The following is a 16,551-nucleotide window of genomic DNA, read 5'->3' on the forward strand; positions in this document are numbered from 1 at the left end:
GCTATGGTAACAATGAGAGATGTCCTTGGAGAATTCATGCATCTTCAATGTATGATGAGATCACTTTTAAAATCAGAACTTATTATGAGGAGTACAACTTTGGGAGGGTGACTAAGACTTCAATTATTACATATACCTACGTTGCAAATAGTTTAGGTCAAATCTAAAGGCAAAACTGACAAAATTAAAAAGATCATGATGAAAGAGCTTTGTATGGAATACCACAAACAAAAATATATAAGGCTAAAGGATTGCACTTGCTGAGTTAAATGGTGAGCATACAAATTGTTACCCTAATCCGCATAGGTATGCTAATGTTCTTAGGCAAACAAATCCTAAAATAGTTGTATTAATACATTCCATTAGGACTATTCTATCTTAAACTCTTCAATTTTACAAGTTTGTTCTTATGTCTCTAACTCAGAGATTAGGTTTATTGAATGGATATAGACCATTTACTAATCTTGATGAGTGCCATCTTAGAGGGCTGTTTGGAGGAGCATTGCTTACTTTGTTTCTTTGGATGCAAACAAGAACATGTTTCTAATTAATGTTGGCATTTGTAAAGGTTAGAACCTTAGTAGTTGGTGCTGATTTGTAAAATCACTACATCAACAAATTGGTAAGGCAGAGAGAAGGAGTATTACTTTTTGACAGATAAGCAGAAAGGAGGTTTGAGTACCATAATAATGATTTTTTAAAAGTTAAAAATAGGTTTTATGCTAAGCACTTACTTTTCAATTTCAAGACTAAGTTTCTTACATTGCAAAGTAGAAATTTATTCTGTGCTACATCTAAAATAACAAGCATACAAGAGTTCAATTATAAGATGGAGGTAATCAAGACCATTTCAATTGTAGCTTATGACTGGTTAATATAGATTCCTACTCCCAATTGGTAAAGATATGCTTTTGATGTTAGTTTCAATAATGACCTTGTAATAAACAAGATGACCAAGCCATTAAACACTAAGTTAAAATCAATATTCTCTTTGCTTAAGTATATTAGGAGGATTATGACGAAAAGGTTTCATAAGAGGCATAGCAACGCCTTTAATTAGACAAGTGGTATTCCTCCTCAAGTGCAAGAAAAATTAAATTTGTGTAATAGGAAAGCTAGAAATATCAAAGTTATATGGGCTCGTAATGAAGAATTTGAGGTGATAGAGAGACTAGAGTAACCATTATTCATTTGGACAAGTTTACATGTGATTTTGGAGCTTGGCGAATTAGTGGAATTCCCTGTGAGCATGCAATGGATTGCATTACCAACAAAAGAGATGAATTCACTGCATATATGGATAGGACCTTAACTGCAACAACTTATTTGGCCACCTATGATAGCATGATCTACCTTATACTTGATAAAACTCAATGGCATGAAGTGGAAATGGATGAGTTATTATCTCCATGAAGAATAAGGCTACCTAAAAGGCCGAAAAAGGAAGTCTAATGAACCAGTGAAAGAGTAAAAATCGTTTACACTTAGATTTGAGAGTTGTAAGTGACTTGGCCATAATAAAAGGTCATGCACCAATAATCCAAAACAATAGAAAGAAAGCAAAAAGTGAGAAGGTAATGTAACCAATTCAAACCATTAACCTATTCAATTTCAAAAAAAAATTGCATATAGCCTATAATATCATGCTTCCATAATAGCTTCAACCCCAGCTTCAATACCCAACTTACCTGTTTGTTTGCTTAGCTTATTTTTTTAATTTTTTATTTTTAAATTTTGCATGTCAAATCTAATATTTGAATATGCTATGTTTAATATTTAGGTTATGGGTATTCAATGGCTTAGGAATGTTTTAGCTTCAATAGTTTCAGTAACTATTTTATATATTTATTTGCTTATATTATTTTATTTGCTTAGGAATGTTTCAGTTCCAATCTCCAATTTCTTATTTTGTTATCTTTTCATATTCAAATTGGAAGTGGTTTAGCTTCAACAGCAATAGCAACTTCAACAGTGATAGCAGCTTCAGCTCCAATTGCAACAACTTCAACAGCTACATGCTTAACTCCAATAACTTCACGAAGAGGTATAATACAATATATTTAAAATAGTTTGCATTAATGTATACTTGCATTGTAATAAACTATAGGCAAAAGGAAGGCAATTGTCTAGGAAGTTGTCATATAGCTTTGTGTTTTTTACATCAAGTATCATGTTGTTAAGATATGTTAGATTGTTATTATTTAATTAGGAGGCTATGAATTTGGCATTATGCATATTATTGATAATTTTAGAACAGATAGCATTGTATAGAAATGCTTATTGTCTCCCTATTTTGAAGGCACTACCCAAATTATAAATTTATACTATTTTTTATGTACAAATAATATAAGATTATACTAATACTATTTGTTTGGTGCAAGTAACATTGATATAGGTTTTTTGCACAAATTGTAAAGCCATAGTTAGATTTGGTGGAAAACTTGTAAAGCTATCATTAGGTTTGGTGCAAATATTGTATCCCCCTATTTTTTTTGGTAAGCATTATGAATTTATTATATGATGTATTATTACTTGATGGATTGATATTATGAGTGGAAGTTATTTGTTTTATTTAATTGCTAAATCTTAAGGTTTAGGATTTTGCATTGCCTTTAATTTAGGACTCTGAGAATTAAATCTTGAATTTAAACTTTGGATAGATTTTCACCTTGTTGGTAGCATTGTCTTCTCCTTTCATTGTCTGCATCATCACGTATGTTGTATTCTTAACTATCAGGATTCCAAAATGAGTAGAAATTGCATTTTCGCCTATTAAAAAAAAACTATGACTTGGAAAGATTTATAGTGGACTTTGATATCTTTATTGCTTCCTTTTTTTTCCACAATAGCATTTTTTATTTTTAAACCTATGCTTCTATTGATTTAAGAACTTTTACAAAAAAAAATAAAAAATAAAAAAAATCTATTTTTCTTTTCTAGTAATTGTACAAGTTGCAGGATGAAGAAACAGTGGCTCAGGAAAGTATATGGTGGTTTAGGGGTGGTACATGGTAGTGGTATACATTGCAAGACATTAAGATATTGTAAGTTTGTACATAGTGATGCAAGTTTGTGTATAAAGTTCAAATTGTGCTACAAGTTTGTCGTATAAGATGTAAATTATGCTGCAAATGATGAATGTTAAGGGTATGAGGTACAAATTGTGTTGCAATGATGAATGTTAGTGGTACAAAGTAAAAACTGTGTTGCTTCTATGCAGTGTATATGGGCAAAAATATAGTTGTTGGCCAATGTTTAGTACAATGGCTAGTTTTCAATTTTCTTAATCTATTTATTTAAGCTAGTATAATATTATTTAAAGCATATGAAGGTACTAATGTAAGTGCAAATGCCACATAGGATAATGACAAATAGAGTTTTAATGTTTGTTAAGAATAGGCGCTATAATTTGAAAATGCAAAGATTATAATTGATTTAACTCAAACTTCAAGGATTACAGTTATAAATAACCCTTAATTTTGACAGTGCAAGATTTATGGCAGGAATTTTTATGATGAATATTTAATATACTGGTAGAATTATATAATTAAGGCAAATCTAAAGGGTTGTAAATGTAATTCGCCCTATAAAAAGAACTAAAAAAGAAGTTAATAATAATTTTTAAAAAATATGATGTTTTGAGTAAATTAATGATAAAACTAAAAGGTTTAAATGAAATTTAAAATAAAAAAGGAAAAAAAAATGTGTTGAAGAGAAAGAAGGAAATAATTTGAAAGAGTTTGGCCAAACGTCATGGACCCTTCCTCTACAAGGACTTCATTTGGACATTGGAATGAGTTTATCATTGGATCTCAATGAAAGTTTCACCTAAGTTTATTGACGCTTTGCCTTATCCACTTATCAGTTGTGATGTCTTGTAAAAAATCATAGAGCTTTGACATACAGATATATATATATATATATACTTATCTTAGAAAAATCTATTCAAATTTTTTTTCTTCCTAATAAAAATCTGTATACCTATTTATTTATCTAAAAGTTATGTTTTCACCATATGAAACTTTTCAAAAATGTTAAATGAATTTTTCAAAAACAGATCCTAGAGATAGAAAATAATAACTCATATAAAATGGAAAATTGTTTTATAAATATGGTTATCATGGGAGTTAATTTGACATAATAGATATGAAATTGTGGGGAAAGTGACAGAAATTGGAAATAAAGTGAACAAAGTAAAAATGGGAGGTAACTTAGGTGTGGGATGCGTATGGCTGGTGCTTGTAATTACTTGAGAAATGCAACAATGATCATATGTATAAAACAAGGTGAGAATGGCACAGCTATTTATGTACAAATAAATTCTCCAATTTATTTTTTAACCATAGTTTCATGCAACTACAGCTAACTAATGGCTATTGCTTGATCAGTATAGATATTATATCTCTAACAATAAGAAAAGCCTAAAATGTACAAACTTAATTATCTTTTAATAAAATTACAAACAACCCTCAACGTGGTGTATAAATATCTTGAACACCCTACTCAAGACTTAATAATTGAAGAACTGCAACTCCTAATGGGTAAGTAAAAATGTCTACAAGTTGTTGCTGAGATGGAAGATAAGTCAAATGGAGAAGACTCACTTGAATTTTATCATGAACAATGTGGTAGTCAATCTCAATGTGTTTAGTGCATTGATGGAAAATAGGATTAGCAGTAATATGGATAAACAACTTTGTTGTCACAATAAAGAGAAGGTGATGGAAGTTGAACAACACCGAGAACATTGACAGAATAAGGTAGCCAAGTAATCACAACATATACTAGCCATAGCTCAGTTTCGACTTCAATGGAAGAGTAGGAAATAGTTTTTTGTTTTTTAGATTTCCAAGAAATAAGAGAAGTACCAAGAAGAATGCAATAACCAGTAATGGACCGATGTGAATCTGTATAACTAGCCCAGTTTGAATCACAAAAAACATGTAGTTGAAGTTCATTTAAAGAGGAAAGAAGGATGCCATGTCTTTTGTTTTGCTTAAGATAGCGAATGATGGATAGGCCAACTTCATGGTGTGGTTTGCGAGGTTTGTCAAGAAATTGGCTAAGTATCTAAATAGAATATGCTAAATTAGGACAAGTAATACTAAGGTAAATTAATCTTTCAATGACTCAACAATAGCTAAATGGATTAGTAACAAGCTTTCCATCATAGTTATACAATTTTAGATTTTGTTCCATGGGAAAAGGAAAAGGCTTGGAACCAAGAACACTAGAATCTTTAAGAATCTTACTAGTATACTTTTGATGGCTTAGAAAAAGTCCTTTCTTTTAGCATTCCACGTTAATCCCAAGAAAGTATTTAAGAAGACCAAGATCTTTGATTTTATAATTGTTGCTAAAGAATTATTTCATAGTTTGAATGGAATCAAGATTATTACTTGCAGCTATGATATCATCTAGATGTATAGGAACAATGGTAAAAGAATTACCGCTAGTCTTGGTGAAGAAAGAATAGTAATTCCTTGATTAAATATAGTTGGTTTGAATTAATGCGAAGGAAAGTTTGGCAAACCATTGGCAGGATGCTTGTTTTAGGCCATATAAAGATTTTTAAAGTTTACACACAAGAGCTTTATTTCCATTTTGAGAGAAACCAGATTGAAGATGCATGTAAACCTCTTCATCTAAATCTCCATGGAAGAAAGCATTATGGACATTAAGTTAATATATATACCAATTTTGAATTGCAGTAATAACAAGAAGGGAACACATAGTGACCAACTTAGCAACAGGTGTAAATGTGTCATGATAGTCAAGACCTTCTTGTTGGGTGTATCCTTTGGCAACAAAGTAAGTTTTGTACCGATCTAGACTGGCATCAATTTTATATTTAACCTTGTAAATCCATTCATAGCCAATTACCTTTTTGTTATAAAGAAAAGAGGTAAGTGACCACATATGATTAGCTTCTAAAGCTTTAATTTTTTTGGTCATTACATGTCGCCAGTTGGAATCAAGAATAGCCTGTTTGAAAGAGTGAGGTTCGAGAATGGAGGAAACTGAAATAGTGAAAGCCTGATGTGCAGTAGATAAATTATCATAAGATAAATAGTGGTGAATAGGATAAAGTGTACTTACTGAAGATGCAGCTAAAGAAGGTAAACCTTGAATGGCCAGCTGACAATGGTAATCTTTTAGGTAAGATGGAGGATGAAGACCTTGTAGAAAGATAAAGAGGTGGTATTGGTAATGGAATGATAGGAGGTGGAGATGCTGGGTCATTCGTAGAACCAGAATATGGACGGTTCATTTAAGAAATATAAGTATCATTAGAAATAGGATTTAGAATGACAATAGGATCAGAAGGTGCAGATGTGATAAAAGGAAAATATGTCTTCAAAAAAAGTCACTCTTCTTGAAACAAAAATTCAGCCAGCACTACAATTATAAACTTTGTTACCTTTTTGTTCATAAGGATACCTAAGAAAAATACATCAAGTTGCCCTTGCATCAATTTTGGATTTTATTGCACTCGTATTTATGGCATAACATAAACAACCGAAGACCCTTAAATGGGTAAAAGATGGTAAAGTATGGAATAACATTTTATATGGTGTTTTTTGAGAAAGTGAAGGAGTAAGACTATGATTTATAAGATAAGAAGCGTTTAAAACACGTTTCCCCCAAAAATGCAAAGTTAAATTAGCTTGGAAACGTAAAGCATGAGCAACATTTAGTAAATGGTGATGTTTATGTTCAATAGTACCATTTTATTGAGGAGTTTCTACACAACTTCTTTGGTGAATTATGCCTTTTCCACAATAAAAATTAGCCATTTTAAATTCTAATCCACTGTTTGAATGAATAATTTTAATTTTGTAACTAAATTGGGTTTCAGCAAAGGCATAAAACGATTGTAAAATGGGGCAGGTTTCCGCTATGGTTTTCATGAGAAAAACCATAATGCATCAGGTCTAATCATCGGTAATAGTTAAAAAATAATATGCTACTGTAAGGGAAGCAATATGATAAGTACCCTAAATATCACAATGTATTATATCAAAAGAAGCAATAGAATTATTTTTACTTAAAGGAAAAAGATAAGCATGTTTGTTTAGCAAGAGGACAAACTTGACAATGGAAAGAAACATTATTATTTTTTATGAAAATTAAGGGGACAATAACTTAAAACAATCAGCACCTAGGTATTCAAGTTTTTTATGCCAAACGTTTGATGAGACAATAGCAACAAAAGGTTGTAACAAAGATTTGGATAGTGGAGTGGTGAATATGTATAAGCCATCACACTACCGACTCCAATCATCTTTAAGAACTGATAATACATAAAGTAATATAAAAGGTAATAGAATAATTTGAATTATCTATTAACTTACTTGCTGAAATAAGATTGAAACGAAATGATGGTCCACATAAGGCATTTAATAAAATAATTGTAGGGGAAAGAACTACAATTCCAATGTAAAAAATTGGTGCATTTTAACCATTTGGAAGTTTAACACTACTTGTGCTTAGAGATATGATTTGTGAAGACAAGATATAAAATTGAACATGTGATTAATAGCTCCACTATTAATGACCCAAGTAACAGAATTAAGAAAAGAAATAACATTGAGAGCAATACCTATAAGATTATTATTTAAAGAAAGGTTACTTACAGAATTTACCATAACCTTAGAGTTATTGAACAGTGTAATTAGCTACTGGCATTACTCATGTGTGAAAGAGAAATCTTAGGGTTAAGTGAGAACAACATTGGACATTGAAGAAAATTGACCATTATTATTTTTGTGAAGTTTATAGCCAGGTGTATATCCATGTAACTTATAGCATTTTTCTTTAATATAACCAACCCAACTACAATGATTACAGGTTGGTCATAAGAATTAGAGCCCCTTTTTGAACCTATTATCTTTGTTGGAGCCATCAAAAAAATCTTTTATCGCACATTCTGCAGCCTCTTGTGATATAGAAGGAGATGTGAAGACTGAATATTGTCTTTCATACTGTAAGACAAAGGAAAAGCTTTCTTAGCATTTGGAATGGGTTGCATAAGAAGGATCTAACCACAGATAGAAGCGTAGATATCACTAAGATCCATTAAAAATTTGCATGATTTTGTCTCTTTCTTTATCAACATCAAGAGTTTTTATATTGCGACATGTGTATATAGGATTATAAAGAGTTAGCTCATCCCATAATGCTTTCAACCTTGTGAAATAACTGAGATACAATATTAGTCATTTGAGAAGGATTTCATAAATATGGGCCCCATTAATATAAGAAAATTTTCCTTTTGAATCATCCCATAACTCCTTTGCTGTCTCTGCATATATTGCTCCACAAACAAGTTCTTTTGTGAGAGAATTAACTATCCAAGAAAAGACCATGTCATCACACAGCTTTCATTTTCCAAAATTTTGAGTGCTATCTACAAAAACAACCTTATTTTTTGCACTCATTGCTTTGATCATAGCTCAACTCTAATAGGTATAATTGTCTTCGGTCAGCAGAGAAGACACTAACATGATATCAGGATTGTTAGATGAATGAAGAAAAAAGGGATTCATGCCTTCATTATTTTGCTTCATAGGAATGAAATTGAAGAAGGCTGAGAAAAAAAAAATGAAAAATAAAAAAGGACAATGAAATGGCTGTCAATGAGAAAGAGCAAAATATTATTGCTATGATATCATAATAAAATTACAAATAATAGAAATGTATTTCATTGCTTGTTTTGTATTACGAAGGTTGTAAATATATATCTATATACAAAAGAAATAGAATAAATAAAAGAAAAACAGATATACATTGATTGTAAATATATATATATATATATATATATAATAGAGGCCATTATTGATTGAGGCTAGAATTATCAAATATCAATAAGGTTGACTTTAATCATGGAGAGAGCCGTTGCACAAAGTTTTCGTATTGGCAATATCTCTTTTATATGTAAGGAGAATATTATTAGATATAACTGTTATACTATATCATATCATCTAACTTCCGATAATTAAATGTGACCTAAACAACCTATACAACTTGTCATGTAATGGTTAGATAGAAAAAGTTTTTCCTCATTTATTAGTCTCCTTTTGTTCTAATATATACTATTGATTTTCCCCATATTTTCTTCCCCACATGCAGCTTGCTATACAGCCTACAGCCATCTAATTGATAATATTATACACATCAAATATACATAAATTAATAAATATAGATATAGATATAAATATAGGTAAGTGTATATATATATATATATATATGACTTTGATATGGTGCCAGAAGCTAAAGGGCTGCAACTCAACATCATGGGTAAACAGGTTTTCTTCTTTCTCTGATAATCGAAGTTAAAAGGGCATGGAATTATTAAAAAGGGTGAACTAGGAGGGACATGTTGTCTGCACTCTATCAATTTATATAGCGAAGAGTAGCTAAGTCAACAACTAAGTTGTGTCAAATTTCAAATTTTTCTATTTTTGTAGAGACCACAAGTTTCTAGCAAGTAATGGATAGATTTCATAACCTATAGTGTAGCACAAAAATTAAATTTGAATTCATTTCACAAATCACGCAAAAAAGAAGAATCCAAAGCTTCCGAACGAACCAATGACCATCTCATCCACCTAATGTAATAACTTCATAAAGCTAAATCAACCATTAGGAGGACTAACATATATGATTACCCGATTTAGATAAATTCTTAGAAATATAAGATCAGGTTTACGCTATGCTTGCTTAAATATGAAATCAATGAAAGGTTCCACAGCGAAGGCCAAGAAGAAATACTACAACTGTATCCCATATATCTTCTAAAATTCACGTGGATGAAATTTACAGGTGAGGCCAAAAATCAATCCATGTGTTTAACATCCATCAATGGATGATCAATGGTAATCAATGGTCAATATGATTTGCCTTTTCCATTAATATAATGGTTCATTCCGTATGCAATACTAGCCCAAACCAGGACTGAAGTATTCAAAAGTGGAATTCCTAAATGCAAGAATCTCACCCCACGTTACATTACATGCAAATAGAACGTGTCAGTTTCAAAACAAACTGAACTACAAAACCAAAGGTAAATGGCAAGGGTGATTTTTGAACCCCGTATTTTTAGTCCTCTTCAAATTTCAAAATTTCAAAGTTGCCATGGATAAAATCAGCAGAGCAACTGCGATACTTCTTTTCTGGTTCATGGTAGTCTCTATTCAATTCCCCTCCACCATTGGAGAGTCTCAACATGTTGATCACATACAGGATCAGAAACCATCTTTGGTTAAAACAGTATTAGATACAATAACTTCTTTGAAAGAGTCCCATCAAGATTCCTGGGGCAAACTTAAGACCATCATTCATGGGATTCAATTGAAATTCTTTCCTCCTAACCTTGAGTGAGTTATCAAGATTATTTTTCTTCAAACTTAATGGAATCCGGTACATAATATGACGCAAAGTGGTCATTGTCATGTAAACTGTCCAGGAACAAGTTTTTTATCACAGATTGATGATCCACGTAAACTGTCATGAACAAGTTCTTGCCATTGATGACAACCCATTTCTTCATTTTTTGCATTTCGGGGCCTTAAAATTTTGATTTTGATTTTTTTGTGTTGCAGTTTTAGGGGTGCAGATGAAAGGAAACGAGAGAGCGGAACTGCAGTTGGTGGAGCTGGAGATAAAGTGAAAGAGGCAGTGGAGAAGAGCTTCCATACAAGCAAAGAGACGGTGGAGGAAACTGCCAAAACGGCTGCTGAAGTAGTGGGAGAAACTGTGCATAAAGGTGCTAAGAAGGTAAAGGAAACCGTTTCTGACAAAGAATCTGAGGCAGAGCTTTAATCACTTTCCATCATTAAATAGTGAAGGTACTGAGATCCAGTACCCTTTTTTTTCCCTTTTTTTTCCCTTTTTTTTTCCTTTTTTTCTTTTTTTTTTTTTTTTAATTAATGTAGAATCTGTATTAATCTGTGTTAAATTTATATTTACAATGAAATTGTCACAGAAATGAACGGTTTTGATCCTCTAATGACCCATGATCAGTCTCTAAGAGCTTAAAAAATTGGATATTCCTGATTTATACAAAAAGGATCGGGCTTCATGCAATATAAACAATTCACATGCTGAAAGAAACTACCCTCTCACTTACACCTACAATGGGCATAAATATCTGGCTAATTGTCAAAACCTAATGGAAAATATCAAGATCACCAACCACTTGTTACAATAATCTGAATAACAAGGATGAAACAGCACAACAAGAACGCCAAGTTAAATTAGGCAGGGCAACTGGATTATAATCCAATCAAAGAAACTTCATAATACCAGGCTTTTTAGGAGTCAGGCTACTATAATTTCAACGTACCAATTGCCAATGTTACGGAGGAATGATTTTAAGGTCACAAGTTTATTCACTTCTTGGGAGTGAACCATTAAGTGCGTGCAATAGAGCACACAGACGAAAGACAGCAATGCTATTCAACAAATACAGGAAATTTGATGGGGCCCATAATTCTATAACTGTTAGGTGCATAAGACGGCAATTATGTCTAACCATGGCCTACCTTATTACTATATAAATAGAACAAGTATCGTGCGAAAAAAAAAAGGCTAAAAACCAAGTAGCAGTATAGAAGACTAGGAGTAGTTCAAAATAGTTAAGTCCAAACTAGATCCCCATTGATAAATAAGAAATTACATGATTGGAAAATGGGGGTAAGAAACACTGATAACTCCAGGAAAGTATGGATGTTATACACATTTCATTTAAAAGAAACTGCCTAAGAAGAATGAGAAGTAGAGAGTCTGAGACATTCACTCTGGCATCTGCGGAGGCAGATGTCATTCCAGTTAGGTACTTGATGTTGGTTTACACAAACAGTGCGAGCACATGCATCAGCACATGCGTCTAGCTCAGATACGCCACAGACAGTAACACAAGTATCAGGAATTGGGTCCTTTGAGAATGCACCAACCTTTTTTAGCATTCTCTTAGATGTACATACCCTCTCACACACAAAAATCTCATCGGAACTCTTCTCCCTTCCCCTGGCACTCTTTAGTCTCTGCTCTTCAGCATGCCTTTTCTTCATTCTAAAAGCTTGCCCTGCAACCACTGCAGGGATAGCGGCCAACAGAGACCACCAAACTTCCACCATCACCCCAATGTAGAGGTGAAATTCTTCTTTCCTTCTATTTTTTCTGCAGTGACAACAGACAGGATATATTATGAACTCAGCTAGTCACTTGGTCATAATTTTAATAGTTAGTAAAGTGCATGCTATAGTTTTTGCCAACCACTTTGGCTTACATGCATATGTGAAAACAACAGTAGTTGTACAGTTAGTGAGAACAGGTACATGTCAGTTTCCAGATCATGAAACTTTGCTTAGAGAAATGGGGGAAGGCAAGAATTCTAAAGTTGTCGGGTAAATGTTTTCCATAACGAAGTTTCAGTCAGGCAGCTGCCTCTCTCCAAAACTGAATACTTCTTTGTCTATTAATTACTACTTTATTCTTAACAAGCAATTTTGAATACACGCATAGATGATTATAGAAGAATAAACAATGTATATGCAATCACCTCATCCTGGCATTCTATATACTATAATGTACAGTATTAAAGGTTCCAGCCAAACAGAGCATTGTTCAGTGGTAAGTGGGGGACAAAATGTGAATTCTGAGTTGTTTAAAAGTTCTCCATCAAATTTTCAGAATAAATTCTGACCAGAAAAACTTGTTTTCCAACAAAATGAGAATCCCATTTTCTAACAAAGCAGACAATTCGTATTAGCATTATGAACACGAACAAAATGAAGTGCCCAAAAACCTCTCTAAGCTCAGCTACTCCATTTAGGTTCAAGTTTATCTCTTTTGATATGGAAGTATTTTTTTCTTTTTTCTTGTTTTCTAAGTTTTGATAATCAACCAACTTCATGGAAGCAAATTAGCAACAAAACCACACTCAAAAAACAAAGTAAAATAAAATAAAATAAATAATCCACAAACATTACTCCATATATGACAACCGAGGATAGGTAAACTCGCAAATTTATTTTATTTTTTCATTACCTCTCGGAAAAAAGAGAAGGCTCTGCGAAATTGCTTTCAGATCTATCAGTGTGCAAACCTGATAATTTGGGGCAAAAAAAAATAAATACCAAATAAAATTATTAAAAAAAAAACCCAGAAGAGAGATATAAATGAGGTCTGTTTGGTGGGTAGGTAATATTTTTCTAAATGGAAATGAAAGAGAGAATAGAAAGAGAGAGAAAGGAGGCCATGACCGCCGCTCTGCTGCTGCTGATAGGCGTTTATTTTACCAAGGAGATGGAAAAAAAAGTTAGGGCAATGTTTTTTCCTTTTTTCTAAAAATTTGAAAATACAAATAAAGTTTTAATTATGTTTTCATCATTTTACTTTCATAAATAGCAAAAAAAAAAAAAAAAAAAAAAGTTACTAATTATTTAGGGAAATGCCCTTTCGATAATTATTCTAGGTTTTAAACCTCACAAGATAATATATCTTTATTACTTTTTCAATCCAAAAATAATAATAATAATAATAATAATATTCTACGTTCCATTGTAAGGTACCCTGAGGTTTTACCACACTAAATTAATAAATGAAACTTGACGTTATCTTTGTCATATTCGTACTATTTTGTTTTTGTTCATAGCCGATTACTTTTCTTTTAGGTAACGAAAAGGGTATAATATTAATCAATTCTTTTCACTTTCTTTTGTTTTTGTTCCATAGCCAAATACCCTAATATTTTACTAGATTATTAAAATGAAACTTGGCCTTATCTTTGTTATATTGGTACTTTTTTTTTGTTTTTGTTCATAGCTAATCAATTTTCTTTTAGTTGGTAAAATATATATATATATATATAATAATCAATTTTCTTCACTTTCTAGCATACTCATCCTTTTTTCCCCCTTAATTTTCAGTTTTGTTATTTCTCTTCGCAAACATTCTAGTGCCACTGTCTTGCTTGAATGATGGTGGTAAGTTTGAATTCCCCACACCAATACTTAAAAACAATAATAATAACAATAATAATAATAAAACATAAAAATCCAAGTGTTATTGACCTTATTTCATCCTAATAAAAGTTCATTTATTTTTAATAAAATATAATTTCATCACATCATAGACATTTGAACTTTAATTAAAAGATTAATACTTTCAGTATTTGTGCTTTAGTTGCTAGGAAACTAGGAAATAAAAATGAATTACATACACCAAATTGCAGAAAAAAAAAAAAGACATTACTTTTGAATGCTTGATTTAGGAGTAGCATTACAATTATCCAATTAGTTTACAAATTTTAAATAACATATGAACTAGCAACTTTAAAATTGTTAATAATTAAATAAGGTTAGTCCCAAAATAAATTAATAAAAAATTTATTTGACATTCATATTTGGTAAGTCTAATATTAGCATAATGAAGAGTAGTCCATAGAACAAGGTATTTTGTCAACCATTTCAAAGGCCGATCTAACAATATATAAAAATTTAAAGTTATAAACAAGCTATGAACAATACAAAACTTGAACTACAATCTTTTATACCATTTTCGAAATTCAAATCTTCTCGTCCCAATAATAATAATAATAAACAGAATTATATTGTTTAATAAAGTCATTTCAATGACCTAAATCATTTGTCAACATTATTTATCAAAAATCTTGGTTCATCCTATGGCCTCCAAGTGCTATTAATATATTTACGTCATGATCTCAAAGAAATACTTGTTATAATTGATTTAAAAATTATTAATATTATTTTATATATTATATGAAAAAAAAAATTATTGAAAGACTAAGACTAAGTTGTTTTTAATGTTGTAATTCAGTTTTTTGATTGAATTGGATTTTGTTAGTATATTAGTTCCTACAAGATAGTACTTTTTAACGTATATATCTTTAGTTATTTAGTAAAATTTAGTTTCCTATTTATTCTACCAGTAACATATATGTTAGCTTATATATCTACTAACGGTATTAAGTTACAAAAAATCAGTAATTTTATTCCTAAAAATCATCCAATCCATAACTATTTCTTATTTCAAACTCTATAAATAGGAGCTTTCTTTCCCATTTGGAAACACACAGCAACAAAAAGTCAATTATTCTCTCTTCTTTTCTCTAAATACTCCTCTCAAATCATCCATATTTTCTTATTATTATTATAAAATTATTGTAATTATTGTACTACTACCAAATATATTTTAGTGTATATATATATTGAGCATTATAGATGTTCTACAAGTTGATTGAAATTCTTAGCTGCACATAAGATTTCTGAAGGATCATAGTATCTTGAGAGAGGAGCGTTAAACAACTCAGTGCAGAAGGGGCCATATCTTCTCTAAAGACATTACATTTACATGCCTCGATCTAACTAAACAGGCCATCATAAATTCTAAATAATTGTTTATTATTTTGTTATTGTTGTTTGGTGTTCAGTACTTATTATTGTAATTTAGTTTTACTACTTGTTTTATTTCTAACATTCTTGAGAAGATATTATATTAGGACTTTTATTTTCATAATATTTTATTTTTCTCTAGCATCTGTTGATTTTGTTTTTTGCAAATCTTAAAAATTTTCTAATCAAAATTTCAAATGTTGGCAACAACAAATGAAATTATGGCTCACTGCTTTGGATCTTTATTCTATTATTCTTAAATTTTCAAATGAAAAAAAAATATATTTCTAAAACTATTGATTCTAAATCTATTGTATCTTTAGATACTAATAAGGATTCTAGTAAGGATTCTTAAATTGTTTCTGCTGATGATGATTTTGATGAAAAAGATATGCTATGCCACGGTAGAATTTTGAGTGCTTTGTCTGAAAATATTTATCATATTTTTTGTTCTACTAAATCTGCTTTTGAATTGTGGGATGCTTTAGAACAAAAATACAGGGATGAGGAACTTGGTTTTAAAATATATTCTGTTGAGAAATGGCTTGACTTTCATATGGTTGATGGTAAATCTATTTCTAATCAAATTCATGATTTTGAAAATATTATTTTTGATATGAAAATGAAAGGTATTGTTTTGAATAATACTTTATTTGTTGCTTCTTTGATTAAAAATTGCCTTTTTCTTGGTCTGGTTTTCAAAGAATTTTGAAATAAAAATTCGAAGATTTTTCTTTTGATGGATTGCTTGTTTGCTTTAGAATAGAAGACAAACACCGTAAGACTTTAAAATCTTCCAAAAATGATTGTCAAGCCAAAGCCCATATTGTTGAACATTTGCATAAACCAAAAACCAAAGGTTTTAAGAAATTTAATTTTAACAAAAACCAAAATGCCAACAATTCTGATAAAAAAAGATAAACCTATTATTTAGAAAAAGATAGGTTTTTATTGGGTTTGTGGCAAAACAAATCATAAGGCCAAAGCTTGTTTTTTCAAAAAAGGAGTTACACAAAATACTCATGGATCTTTTGGCACAAGACCACAAGCAAATGTCTTGGAGACAAATTCTTCCTCCCAAAATGGTTAAAAAGTTGTATTTGAGTCAAATAGAATTGTATTTACAAAGAAT

The 16,551-nt window shown here is 30.9% G+C and overlaps 2 protein-coding genes across 2 annotated transcripts; one reads left to right on the forward strand and one right to left on the reverse strand.

The window, feature by feature from the left end:
- The first annotated feature begins 9,749 nt into the window (after nucleotides 1–9,749).
- LOC107425463 (uncharacterized) lies at nucleotides 9,750–11,479 on the forward strand. The gene is made up of 2 exons (XM_016035461.4): nucleotides 9,750–10,379; nucleotides 10,605–11,479. The coding sequence occupies exons 1-2, from the start codon at nucleotides 10,138–10,140 to the stop codon at nucleotides 10,822–10,824; spliced, it is 462 nt and encodes a 153-aa protein (XP_015890947.3). The 5' UTR covers nucleotides 9,750–10,137; the 3' UTR covers nucleotides 10,825–11,479.
- Nucleotides 11,480–11,626: 147 nt separating this feature from the next.
- LOC107425452 (uncharacterized protein At5g64816) lies at nucleotides 11,627–13,376 on the reverse strand. Its single transcript, XM_016035454.4, has 2 exons — nucleotides 13,054–13,376; nucleotides 11,627–12,183 (listed from the first exon to the last, which is right to left on the reverse strand). The coding sequence occupies exon 2, from the start codon at nucleotides 12,138–12,140 to the stop codon at nucleotides 11,763–11,765; it is 378 nt and encodes a 125-aa protein (XP_015890940.3). The 5' UTR covers nucleotides 12,141–12,183; nucleotides 13,054–13,376; the 3' UTR covers nucleotides 11,627–11,762.
- Between the last annotated feature and the right edge of the window lie 3,175 nt (nucleotides 13,377–16,551).

The sequence above is a fragment of the Ziziphus jujuba genome, chromosome 7 (assembly GCF_031755915.1).
Source record: "Ziziphus jujuba cultivar Dongzao chromosome 7, ASM3175591v1".
Taxonomy (NCBI): Eukaryota; Viridiplantae; Streptophyta; class Magnoliopsida; order Rosales; family Rhamnaceae; genus Ziziphus; species Ziziphus jujuba.